A 12,863-nucleotide genomic window follows, 5' to 3' on the forward strand; every position below is an offset into this window, starting at 1 on the left:
AAAATTAAAAAAAATTAAAAAGTGTTATTTCTTGTACGATGGTACGGAACCCTTCGTGTACGAGCCCGACTCGCACTTGACTGATTTTATATTACCTTTTGACCTCATTGAAAAACAATCTTTAACGATTTTGCATTAAACTCGTTTTTACATTGATTCTGATTTAATTCTTTGGCAATAGCATTTGCTAGAATTTTCTACCTGGTCTCTTTGTTGTGTAATTTTTTCTTGATTTTATGACTTTTTTGTTAATTTTTTATACCAATGGATAGCTAACGAAACGTAGATGTTTTTAAAATAATCCGCAGGATAAGTGCCTTAGTAATTTTTACAGAAAATTTGCAAGTTATTCAAAGAGTTAAATTTAAAAATCGAAAACTTGTACAGTTTTTGGGCTGTAATTTTAAAATGGTTAAAGATTTTTTTGTTTTATAACTGTTTATTATTTACAAGGATATATACTAACAAGATATTTTAAAAAAATCTGATGAAATACATTGTTAATTTTTTTTATTAATTTTTAAAGTGGCAAACACCACTTAACCAAGAAAAAAATAAAAAAAAAAATAACTCGAAAACGATACACTTTCGCATAAGCACTTTAGGGGTTGTTTGATAGCTAATGCCCTGTACTAACCCCTTAACGGGATCGTGTCCTATTTTCCTGTAACCCTGTATATAAATGCTTAAACATCATACTACTAATACTCTTAATAAGTTGGTGTGCGCGAAAGTGCGCACAGAATATGTACTTTTTGCAAAATTAGGTGATGACAGATTTTACAGAACAATTAACAATACAAAAAACCTGCCAAGTGCGAGTCTGACTCTCGCACGCAGGCCCCAGGCTTCCGTACTACAGTCCCGTTGATGTAGAATCATGAAATTTGGCGAGTAGGTAGATCTTATAGCACACGTAAGGGGAAAAATCCGAAAATCGGGAATTTGTGGTTACATCACAAAATAAATGTGTTCATCAACAACAAATAATAATTAGTATTTTCAACTTTCAAAGTAAGACTAATATACCAAGTGGGGTATCTTACCTGTACATTCTATAATATATTTTTATTTATTTTATGCATAATAGTTTTTGATTTATGTAGTACCCACGGGACCCTCGGAGCGCGAGTCTGACTCTCACTTGGCCGGGTTTTTTAGTAGGTACATATTATGTACCTGGTAAGCATTCCACTGCTGCACTAGATGCTGATGGCACGCGGCGCAGGCACGCACGGTGCCCTGCGCGTCCTTAGGGCGCGAGCGCGGCGGCCGTGGGTGCTGCTCGCCAAAGATAGGGAAGTACGGCTGTTTATTCTGCAAAACAACAATATTGCGTCAGTTTGATAAGGAACAGAAGGATGAAATAAGGTCATACAGAAAGATCTGAGACATCGCTTGGAGAGACCGCAGATTTAGACTAAGTAAAATTAAACTTTAATACAGTGACTAATGCCATTATCCCTAGACATGTTTACATAATATTATTAAATGGCGTATAAAGTTCGTGCTCGGTCGCTCGGTGGTGAGAAGGGCAGAAAACACAAAATCAAGAGGGCAAAAGAGATCGCGCTCTACAAAATAATGTGATCTGAGTGTCGTAATTGTTGGTATTCACTTTGAGTAGGTATCTATCTCTATAATATAAAAATGAATCACTAAATGTGTTGCTCATCGCGAATCTCGAGAACAGCTGAACGGATTTCGCTAATTCTTTTTTATCATATTCCTTGAAGTACGAGGATGGTTCTTACGGAGAGAAAAAAATAATTCAAACTCCCCCTCAATTTTCCAAACTCCACCCGAGCGAAGCCGGGGCAATTCAGCTAGTATAATATATTAACCTATTTCTTTTTACATAATATTATTCACTGACAGTTAGCAATAACTCGCGACTTCGTCCGAGTGGACCACACAAATTTCAAACCCCTGTTTTACCCCTCTAGGGATTGAATTTTCAAAAATCGTTTCTTAGCGGATGTTTACGTCATAATAGCTCTAACTGCATGGCCAGCCGATCTATCCAGTAGTTTGATCTGTGCGTTGATAGATCAGTCAGTCAGTCAGCTTTTCCTTATATATATTCCTAATGTATCGTTCATCAGCCAATCATATTAAGTTTCCTTTCACCCTGTTGCTTTTACCTTTGATGCAACCAATACTATACCTAATCGTAATGTTTCAAATAGGCTAATTAGACAGTGCTCTTTTTTATTCTGTTATTTTTAAGTGATTTTATAAATGTTCTATATGCTAGCTCCAGACAGTGCTTCTGTTAATTAATTATATCTTTGTATCTTAGCCAATAGTGGGTGATCTTCACTCTTGGACGGATCAACTATATGCAAGTAAATAACAGTTAGTAAGTAACAAGTAAATGAGTTTTTACCTACACTTCAAGGAAATATTTAAATACATATCAAAAACTGTTACTGGCAGCAAGTGAACCGTGGCTTAGCGTTCAGAGCGTCGGGCGCGATCCCAGAAGACGCAGGTTCGAATCCTGCCGGTTCCACAATTTTTGATATGTATTTAAAAACAGTTCTAGCTAAGCAGAATAAAAAACTTCGCATAAAATAAAATAATTGTTTTTCAGTAACTACCGCATAAGTCTCAAAATTCAGCCTGATACTAATAATAGTACTTGCTTCTAAAAATCCAAACAAATTTACAATGCTTATTAGTTTTGTCAACACAATATGCCAAATGTGCTAAAATACTCTGAGCTCTACTAAGACTCGTACGTGCGAAAAACTTTCATATCGCCACGATATATTACCACGAAGGACACACCTCCAGCAAGTCAACAGTGACGTCACTGTGCCAATACGTACACACTACGACCAAAATTGGTAAGTCATGCCTCGCGATACAATAATAATTGATGTTTAAATTTTCCCTTGGACTATTATAACACTACTTGATGTCGTTGGAAGGCCAACCTGAAGAAATATTTATCCAAACAATTTCTAAGAATTTGCAATGTTGCGCTTTGTCACTATACAAATATATACGTAATGTTATCTCCATACGTCATCCATACTAATATTATAAATGCGAAGTTGTGTCTGTCTGTCTGTTTGCTAGCTTTTCACGACCCAACCAATTTCAACCGATTTTGACGAAATTTGGTACAAAGATAGCTTGCATCTCAGGGACGGAAAATGGACATAGGCTACTTCTTATCCCGGAAAATCTAAGAGTTCTCAGAGGATATTAAAAACCTGAATGCACGTGGGCGAAGCCGCGGGCATCGCAGACAGACACTTTCGCGTTTGTAATATTAGTGTGGATTTAAAATATATAAGTAATTTTTTTTTTCTGAAATAAGCCTAATATAAGTATCTGAATAATAAACTCTAATATCGCAAGGTTATTCGTAAATGTAAACAATAAGGTCAATATATCAAATCAGCACAGATAAGAGTTTGTTGAATTTTATCATTTGTAGACAACGGCAAATAATATGCGTAAATAAAATTAGTCGAACCAAACCACAGAGTAGGGATGGAATTACAACAATAACTGTGACCAAACTATGCAAATGTTGGAAATCGAAAATAGAACATGTATTACGACGTATTCACGAGATTATAATATATTCATGACGTCACTTGGACAAATTTAATTTTATCTAGGCAACTCAAAACTAAATAATAATTCACAGTCGCGGACATTATCTAGTGAGTATAATAAAAGAAGTAAGTAAGGAATGCTCATGTTTTCTTAAATGGGTACATAATGTTAATTACTTACACAAGTGAGGTTGCTAGTGCTCGCTAGGTATCAATAATGGAAAGTTCCCCTGCCACGTCAGCTATTTAACGGACTTAGCCTGGCTGATAGCCCAGTATAAATATAGCCACGGCTCACTCCAACTTGATCTGACCCTAACCGATGAGCCGATGTTTACATCATGAACAAATTTGACCCCACGATCCCGTTATCGGTATTTTCCGCCATTAAATGTATGATAATATGTACAAACACTTTTTTTTGAATATTTTAAAACTATACAAGGTGTTAGATAATATCCGTAATATTCCGGCAGCAACCATAGGATTTTATAGTATAGATAAGCAATGTTTAGCATGTAATTTAATAAAGATAGTTTATAGGTATTAGGGCATAGGTCATAGACTTATGTTTAGCAATGTCTTATGTATAGTATATACTTGAATAGCATGTAAACAGTAGCGTATTATGTTAGGATTTGTTAAGATTTTACTATGTAAACAACTTAAATTTAATAGCCTTTGATAAAGATTTTAATAAATAGAAAGAGACAGGCTTACAAATAAACAGAGATAGGAAAGAAAGTAGACAGAGAAAACAATAGTTGAGAGCGAGAGAAATAGCGTAGATAGAGATAGCAACAGTGATAGAGCGAGATAGTTGTAGAAAGGGATAGAAATAATTATAGAGCGAGAGGTGCGGCTCTCACTACGGTATAGCCCAGAGTCGAAAAGACCCCTTTGAGTAGGCCACACCTCTCGAGCCTGCTCTGTCCTGATTGGTCAATGTAAAGATCCTCTGATTTGCCAGCCAATCAGATGGCCTACTTTTTTCATGTGATTTTCGAATAAATACTGGCCCGGTTTTGTATACCGGCGATTCATTCCGTGTTCGGCATCCGCCCCGTGCGGACGTCTGCCCATGCGCTCCGCTACTCGGCCACCGATCCGAACTCTCTCGCGCGAGTTCGCCCAGTGCTTCAGAGTAGTGAAAGTGCCATCGGATTGTTCCTGCGTTGTGTATAGTGTAGTGTAGTTCTAGGGTCCAGGTTCCGTGAGTACACTAGACTAAGCGCAGCATAGGTCCACACCCCCGTCACCCAAGGGCGGGGACTCATATCAGGGCCACACCGTAGGTACTCACCTCCCTGCCTAGGCAGGGGGGACCTATTCGAGCCACCGGGTCCACTATGGGCCCTCAACAACCCGACCAACCCGCTCCCGGGCCCCATCAGGGAACATTTTTGCCCCAGACATTCTACAATGACGTAGACTTGAGTGCCCTCTTGGCCGATCTCACGACCCGAAATCCAAGTTACCTTAATAAATTTAAGGTCGACCCGTCCCGGAAGCCCACCCGCTTCGACAAACCCCCGGAATCTCCTCCCTCGGCTATGACCATGGAGGACGACTCGACATTGACCGAAAAGGAGCCTCACTCCAAAACCCAACCCGGGCCTTCAGCCCCCAAACCTATACCGACCGACGTTAAGGAGCCTCACTCCGAGACATCACCAGCCTCGTCAGAAACCGAGGACTTTACTACCGTCCAGTCCAAGGCCCAGAAGCGAAAACTAAAAGCCTCCAAATCCCACGCAAATCCACCTAAAAAAGTGGGCATTGCAACTACCTCGGCCTCTGAATCCCAGCCCGCTTCCCAGGCGGCCCCCGAGGAGGAGTCTGAAGACTCCCCCATGGAGGAACCGCCAAGGGAAAAAGTCCCTCCTCTCTTCATTAGAGAGAAACTGAGCTGGCAGCGTATCCTACCACTATTAGACCAGCAGGGTATCTCCTTCACGAGTGCCCGTTCGACCGCAGTAGGCATCAAAGTACAATGTCCAACCTCAGGCGACCATCGCCTTCTTACAAAGACTCTCCGCCAAGAGAATGTAGGATTCCATACCTACGCTCTTCCTGACGAACGCGTTCTACGCGTAGTTATCCGCGGCCTTCCGAAAGAGCTCGATACGGAGCTCATTAAGACAGACCTCCTTTCCCAGGAGCTACCAGTCCTGGAGGTTCATAGGATGTACCATCCTAGAACCAAAGTCCCTTACGAGATGGTGCTCGTAACTCTTGAACTTACCCCCGCGGGTAAGAAAATCACATCGGTGTGTCGCCTCACGGGTCTTAAAATAGAACCCCCCCGTAACCGCGGCAGGATGGGCCAGTGCCATCGCTGCCAGATGTACGGCCATTCCGCAAGGAATTGTTTCGCCTGGGGTGCGCAAAGTGCCTAGGGGACCACGGCATCTCCGACTGCCCCAGGAAGCAACCAACCGAGGAACCCCCGAGTTGTGTTCTTTGCAGGTCTCAAGGGCACTCCGCGAATTATCGCGGATGCCCTAAAGCCCCCAAGGAGCAAAAGCGAAGGGTCAAACCGGCTGGCCGCAAACCTGCTGCAGCTCCCCAACCCGCCCAGAAGTTCGTCCCTGCGCCGGCTCCGGCCACCAACGCATGGGAAAAACCCCTTCCCAGGGCTAACCCCCCTGCGCCCAAGCCCACCCAGGCACCCCCGGCCAAGCCAGCCCAACCAGCCCCGGCCAAGCCCGCCCAACCAGCCCCGACTAAGGCTTCCGCGCCTACGTCTAAGCTCCAGCCCCAGCCAGAGCAACCTCTCCATACATCCGCAGCGGCAAACGCTGCGGATAATCTCAAATTAATAGAAACCGTCCTCGCCTCTATTGACATAGTGGAGATGGAAATTTTCGCCCGGACCTTCAGGGAAGATCCCAAAGCAGCCATTACCCAACACTTGGGTCTACTCATCTCCATAAACAACCTTAAAAACCTATAATGGATAGTACAACCAAAGGTAGATTAAAACCCCACTCCTTAGTAGTCGCGGTCTACAACGCGAACGGCCTTATCGACCAAATGGACGAAGTCCGCGAATTTGTATGTGCACATCAAACCGACATTCTCCTAGTGCAAGAGACCTTCTTAAAACCTAGTAGAAGTAATCCTAAAATGGCCAATTTTAATATAGTCAGAAACGACAGGGCCACTGCTAAGGGTGGCACTGCCATATACTACAGAAGGGCTCTTCACTGCACTCCTCTCGATCCTCCACAACTAACCAATATGGAAGCTTCCATATGTCAGGTGAGTATGACTGGCCATCCGTCGGTCATACTAGCATCCGTCTATCTCTCTCCCTCGAAAAATCCGTTAGAAAGCGACAACCGCGCGCTCCTCTCATTAGGAGACTCCGTCATCGTGGCCAAACCTTAACGCCAAACATCAAAGTTGGAATTGCCGCTCCCCGAACTCACGAGGACGCCAACTCGAAAGACTGACGCACCGCCCCGATCTTAACTTCATAGTTATAGCCCCTGACACACCGACTCGTTATCCAATGACCGACAATTCAACAGACAGACCGGACATACTCGATATAGCTCTTCTAAAGAACATCGCCCTTCAGGTGAGTCCTTTGGAGGTGCTGTCCGAGCTAGGTTCAGACCACCGTCCCGTCCTAATGCGGCTAGGACCCCCGCCCACCGCGGCCCCCCCGACCAAAACAGTCATTGACTTCAAGAAGCTCTCAGAGCATCTTAAGTCTATAGACTCAGTGCACATCTCTCAAATTCCTGACATTATAGGTAGTCTAGATGAAGCGCATGCAGCCTCACTGCACCTTACTAATCATATCCGCGATGCTCTAAGCGCCTGCTCCCGACAGATGCCGAACGGTTTCACCCGTCGACAGTTGCCCGACGACGCCAGAGAGCTCATCCCCATCAAAAACGCTAAACGTAGAGCCCATGACGCATGTCCTAACGCCGACAACCGGAGAGAACTCTGGAGAGCCCAGAGGGAGGTAAAGGCTCGCCTTGCCGAACTCCGCGACGAACAATGGGACAGGAAGCTGAGTGAGCTCAAGCCATCGCATGTAGCCTACTACAGCCTGGCGAGAGCTCTCAAAGCCGACCCTGTCTCGGCCACTCCTCCGCTTTTACGTCCCAATCAACCGCCCGCCTTTGAAGATGTCGATAAGGCCGAATGCTTGGCCGATAGCTTAGAAGCCCAATGCTCCCCGAGCACCATCTCTGTAGACAAGTCCCACATAGAACTAGTCGAAAACAAACTAGCATCTTTCTTCTCTTCCGCCCCAGGTGGCGATCCAATCCTCCCGACGAATAGCGGCGAAGTTCGTCAAATTATCAAAGAATTTCACGCCAAAAAAGCCCCAGGCCCCGACTCTATTAATAACAAAACTCTAAAGTTACTCCCCGACGTATTAATCAACCTCCTGGTTGTCATTTTTAACACCCTCATGGCGGGATGCTCCTTCCCCGACAGGTGGAAAGAAGCTACCGTTATAGGCATCCCCAAGCCAGGGAAACCTAGGAACCTCCCTACTAGCTATCGCCCCATTAGTTTGCTCAACACCCTTGGCAAGGTGTATGAGAAAGTCATCCTTAACCGACTTAGGTCCGTCGTAGAGGAGAAAAACCTCCTCAACGACGAGCAATTTGGCTTTCGTACCAGACACTCATGTGTTCACCAAGTGCACCGCCGCACGGAGCACATCCTTCTCGGTTTCAACCGATTCAAAACGAGAGGCATCCCAACGGGAGCCCTCTTCTTCGATGTAGCCAAAGCCTTCGACAAGGTGTGGCACGCCGGCTTGATCTACAAGCTTTTACCATCTTAGCGTGCCCGAAAGACTCGTACGTTTACTACGAGAATTTCTCACCAATCGAACTTTTCGCTACCGTCTGGATGGGACCCTATCCTCCCCAAGACCTCTCCGAGCTGGAGTCCCTCAGGGCTCCCTGCTCTCGCCACTTTTGTACGCGCTGTACACCAGCGACATTCCCAGATCCCCGCATGTTCATATAGCCCAGTTCGCGGATGACACCGCTCTATACAGCTGCGACTTAAACTACCGAAACGTTAAAGCTCGACTCCAAAAGGCAGTCAGTAGCCTAGGCCACTTGTTCCGCCTTTGGAGGATAGAGGTTAACCCGGAGAAAAGCGCAGCAGTGCTCTTTCAAAAGTCCAAAAGGAAATCACAATACAAACTTCGACAGACTGAAATAACTCTTTACGACCGCCCCATTCCCTGGCAAACTAATACCAAGTACTTGGGTGTAACCTTTGATGACAAGATGAGCTTCGCCGCGCACATTCGTAGAGTCCGCAAGAACACAGCGTATGTGCTTTCCCGTCTCTACCCCATGATTTGCGCAAAAAGCAAAATGTCACTTCGACATAAAGTCACGCTATACAAAACGTGCATCCGCCCAATAATGTCTTATGCCTGTGTTGCATTTGCACACCTGCCGCCCTCATCTCTTAAACCTCTCCAAGTCCTACAGAATAAGTTTATGCGTATGGCCACTGGCTCCCCGTGGTACATGCGCAACGTGGACCTCCACAGAGACCTCCAACTCCCGACAATAGCTCATTACTTTAAACAGCTTTCCAAAAACTATTTTGAGAAAGCCATTAGACACCCCAACCCCCTAATAGTTGAGGCAGCGACATACATCCCTGACCGAAACGACCCCCCCGATAAAAGACGCCCTAAGCACGTCCTTAACGATCCCGACGATCAAATCATGACCGACAATACTCCCTATCTTGTAGGGCTACACAATTCAACCTCATCACAGCGTCTTCGCCGGCGAAGACGAGGTCCCCGATTTCTAACGTCACCCGGACGTGGACTCACGCCACGGCCTCGGGGGCGTACGGACTAACCAGTAGTCCAACAACTCCACCCATCCCAACGTCATCCTAAGCCGTGGTCCGAGCCTCACAGGAGGCGCCCTTAGGAGGACGTTGGCCCCGACCTCTCGAATTATTTCTTCGAGCCCTAGGGCTCACTCCCAGGCAGAGCTTGAACAACTCGCTCGCCAACCCCCCCGGTGACGCTGTAGCGGCCAGTAGGGCCTACGCAGCATAGTCAATCCGAAACAACACAAAAATGTATACCGGCACAGTTCTCCTCCAGACCTAGCGGTAGCAGTACCTAGGGAATAAAGAAAATAGTGCTTCAACAAGTGTTTTCCTGAAGAATTCTGACCAACCCAGCATAGTATAATGTGCAGAAGCGCACAAAAAACTTCTGTGAACTAGAAGAACAATTTGAACGTTTGTCAAGTATCATAGACAACGAAAGAATCTATGGCACTAACTAGTACTCATTGGAGTCGATTCTGTTGTCTTTTGATTCAAGAAACTTCTCAATAAGTTTACGAACAGTTAAACGAACAAAATGGTGTAATTGCATGAAATAAAATTTTATAGGAGTATCAAAAAACTAAATGAGAGCTGTTAAAACTTTACTGTAATTGTACTGTTTTGATCGAAATCACGAACTTAGTTTTAGCTCAATTTTAGGATGTTTTGTTAGAAATGAGGTCAAGTTTGTATTCAGTGGGCCAAAAAAGTATTTTGATCAGAAGTGTAACCACAGTCCACACCATTTTGTTCGCCAGCTCCTCAATTTATACAAAATACTTTTTACAATTTCATCACTATTTCATAATTTTTCAGAATTTCATAAAAATAATCTTGGGTAAAGGTCAAAGGCGTAATAATTTCAATGTGTCATGTATGTATTACTTTATCGATACGGGTTCTCACCCGGACTTGCCCGCTACGCGTCACAGCCTTGATAAAAACTGTCTGTTAGGTATACGTGGACATGCAAGAACACAAACTGGCGTCAATTATTTTACACGTACCCTTATAATAATCACACTCGAAATAATTGTAGGATTAGCGACGGATTGCAATGGATCACTAACAAAACAAATCACTTAAATTTAAAATCAATGAGACAAAAAATATTAATAAATCAAATGTCACAAAAATAGTAACATAAAGTAGTTATTCACATAACTTTAGTTTATTTTATTTTAATCATAATTTGAGTATATCTCCATATGACGGGAGGCTTCTATTTATTTATAAACTAGATGATGCCCGCGACTTCGTCCGCGTGGATTTAGGTTTTTAAAAATCCCATGGGAACTCTTTGATTTTTCCGGAATAAAAAGCCTATGTCCTTCTTCGGGATCAAAGCTATCTCTATACCAAATTTCGTCAAAATCGGTTGAACGGATGGGCCGTGAAAGGCTAGCAGACAGACGGACAGACAGACAGACAGACACACTTTCACATTTATAATACTAGTATGGACTAGTATGGATGGATAGTATGGATAGGACGTATTTTTCCTATTAGTGAATGTTTGTTATCTTTGTTGATATTTGCAATCAAATTACGATAGTCTCTATGTGTAACTCATCATTTTAAACGATTACTTCGTGTTTGAAAAGTAAATTCACTTTTTTTAGGAATATTAGGTCTACTTTGGTTGGAGATACATCATAATTACAAACGTCACAGCTATGCTCTTGCGCCATATGAAGTATAGTAGTAGAAGCATCTTTGTTTAAATATTTTATTATCTATGTTGTTAAGTACAATTTATGTAGATGTGTTTCTTATTTCCCGCACTAAATAAAGCAAAGCATTGCAGATAACTATTTGAATTGTTATAGATAGCTTTTGACCCGGCATATCTTAAAAGCATTTCATCGCGGATTTCTCTTTAAACTTACTATCGGTACCATAATTGTATAATTTATTTGACAAGGCTAAAGGTTAATATATTCGATAGGTAACATCTGATAAAATATGTCCTATCTCAGGGCAGAGCCTGTCTGATAGATACATTCGCTGTATTGTTGAATTATACTTTTGGGTGTGGAAAAATTCGCAAAAATGTTTTGAAGTTGTACACAACTAACCGCACTACAACAGGGAATTCGTGCAAAATGTTTTTTGCACTATGAAATGGTATGTAGCTGACTGCACTGCACCAAAAAAGTCGCTTTCCACCGTTTCATCCGCCGGTCGGTTCTTAGTAGCAGCAGTCAGCTAATGATATTGATATTTTTGAACGGTTAACAATCATCATTTGTATAGGAGACCTCCCCACGAGGATATCTTGGTTTACCATGGCTAACACACAAGGGTTCCGTACCATAGTACAAGAAATAACACTTTGTTTTTTTAAATTTTCATGGCGGCAATTCAGATTGTAGAATTTAGGTTGTAGAGCGTGCCGCGCTTGAACTCGCCGCCGCACACGTAGTACACCTCCGTCATGCAGTTCTTGTCCGGCATCGACAGGTCGAGGATGTCGCGCTGCGAGCTCGACGTCGAGTTGCCCGAGTACACGGACACCGTTGACCTAGAAACTAGTGTGATCGAATAGTTACCAAGACAGTCTTGTCCCTAGGCTCCTTGGTGTGCAGAGCGTGCCGCGCTTGTACTCGTCGCCGCACATGTAGCACACCTCCGTCATGCAGTTCTTATCCGGCATCGACAGGTCGAGGATGTCGCGCTCCGAGCTCGACGTCGAGTTGCCCGAGTACACGGACACCGTTGACCTAGAAACTAGTGTGATCGAATAGTTACCAAGACAGTCTTGTCCCTAGGCTCCTTGGTGTGCAGAGCGTGCCGCGCTTGTACTCGTCGCCGCACATGTAGCACACCTCCGTCATGCAGTTCTTGTCCGGCATCGACAGGTCGAGGATGTCGCGCTCCGAGCTCGACGTCGAGTTGCCCGAGTACACGGACACCGTTGACCTAGAAACTAGTGTGATCGAATAGTTACCGAGACAGTCTTGTCCTTAGGCTCCTTGGTGTGCAGGTTGTAGAGCGTGCCGCGCTTGTACTCGTCGCCGCACACGTAGCACACCTCCGTCATGCAGTTCTTGTCCGGCATCGACAGGTCGAGGATGTCGCGCTCCGAGCTCGACGTCGAGTTGCCCGAATACACAGACACCGTTGACCTAGGAACATTATACACCAAGTATAGGTTATTGAATCATTACAAAACGGACTTTTAACGACAAATAATACAAAAACCAGACAAGTGCGAGTCGGGCTTCGCTCTTTTAAAGTTCCGTACATACCTAACTATGTTTTCGTCACAGCTTACAAAATATTTTATGAATCGTTGTTTCCAGTATTTGTTGTTTAAATACAGTACGTATTAAAGTTACCGTACTAAAGTTTGAGCCAAATTAGGAAATATAGAATATTTACGCAACAAAGTTGCCTAACAATCTATGGCAGGCAACCCTACCTTTGCAGAAT

General features: G+C 43.9%; 1 protein-coding gene across 5 annotated transcripts in view; it reads right to left on the reverse strand.

Annotated features, from left to right (window-relative positions):
- Positions 1 to 12,863, reverse strand: part of LOC117983992 (uncharacterized) — a 137,506-nt gene that overhangs the window by 69,184 nt on the left and 55,459 nt on the right. For all 5 annotated transcript variants that reach the window (XM_069499593.1, XM_069499595.1, XM_069499594.1 and 2 more), the window contains exons 6-7: positions 12,379 to 12,556; positions 1,180 to 1,317 (exon numbers count right to left, since the gene is read on the reverse strand). In XM_069499593.1, coding sequence (XP_069355694.1) covers positions 1,180 to 1,317; positions 12,379 to 12,556 — 316 coding nt within the window. The remainder of the gene's footprint in view (positions 1 to 1,179; positions 1,318 to 12,378; positions 12,557 to 12,863) is intronic.

The sequence above is a fragment of the Maniola hyperantus genome, chromosome 7, assembly GCF_902806685.2.
Source record: "Maniola hyperantus chromosome 7, iAphHyp1.2, whole genome shotgun sequence".
Lineage (NCBI taxonomy): Eukaryota > Metazoa > Arthropoda > Insecta > Lepidoptera > Nymphalidae > Maniola > Maniola hyperantus.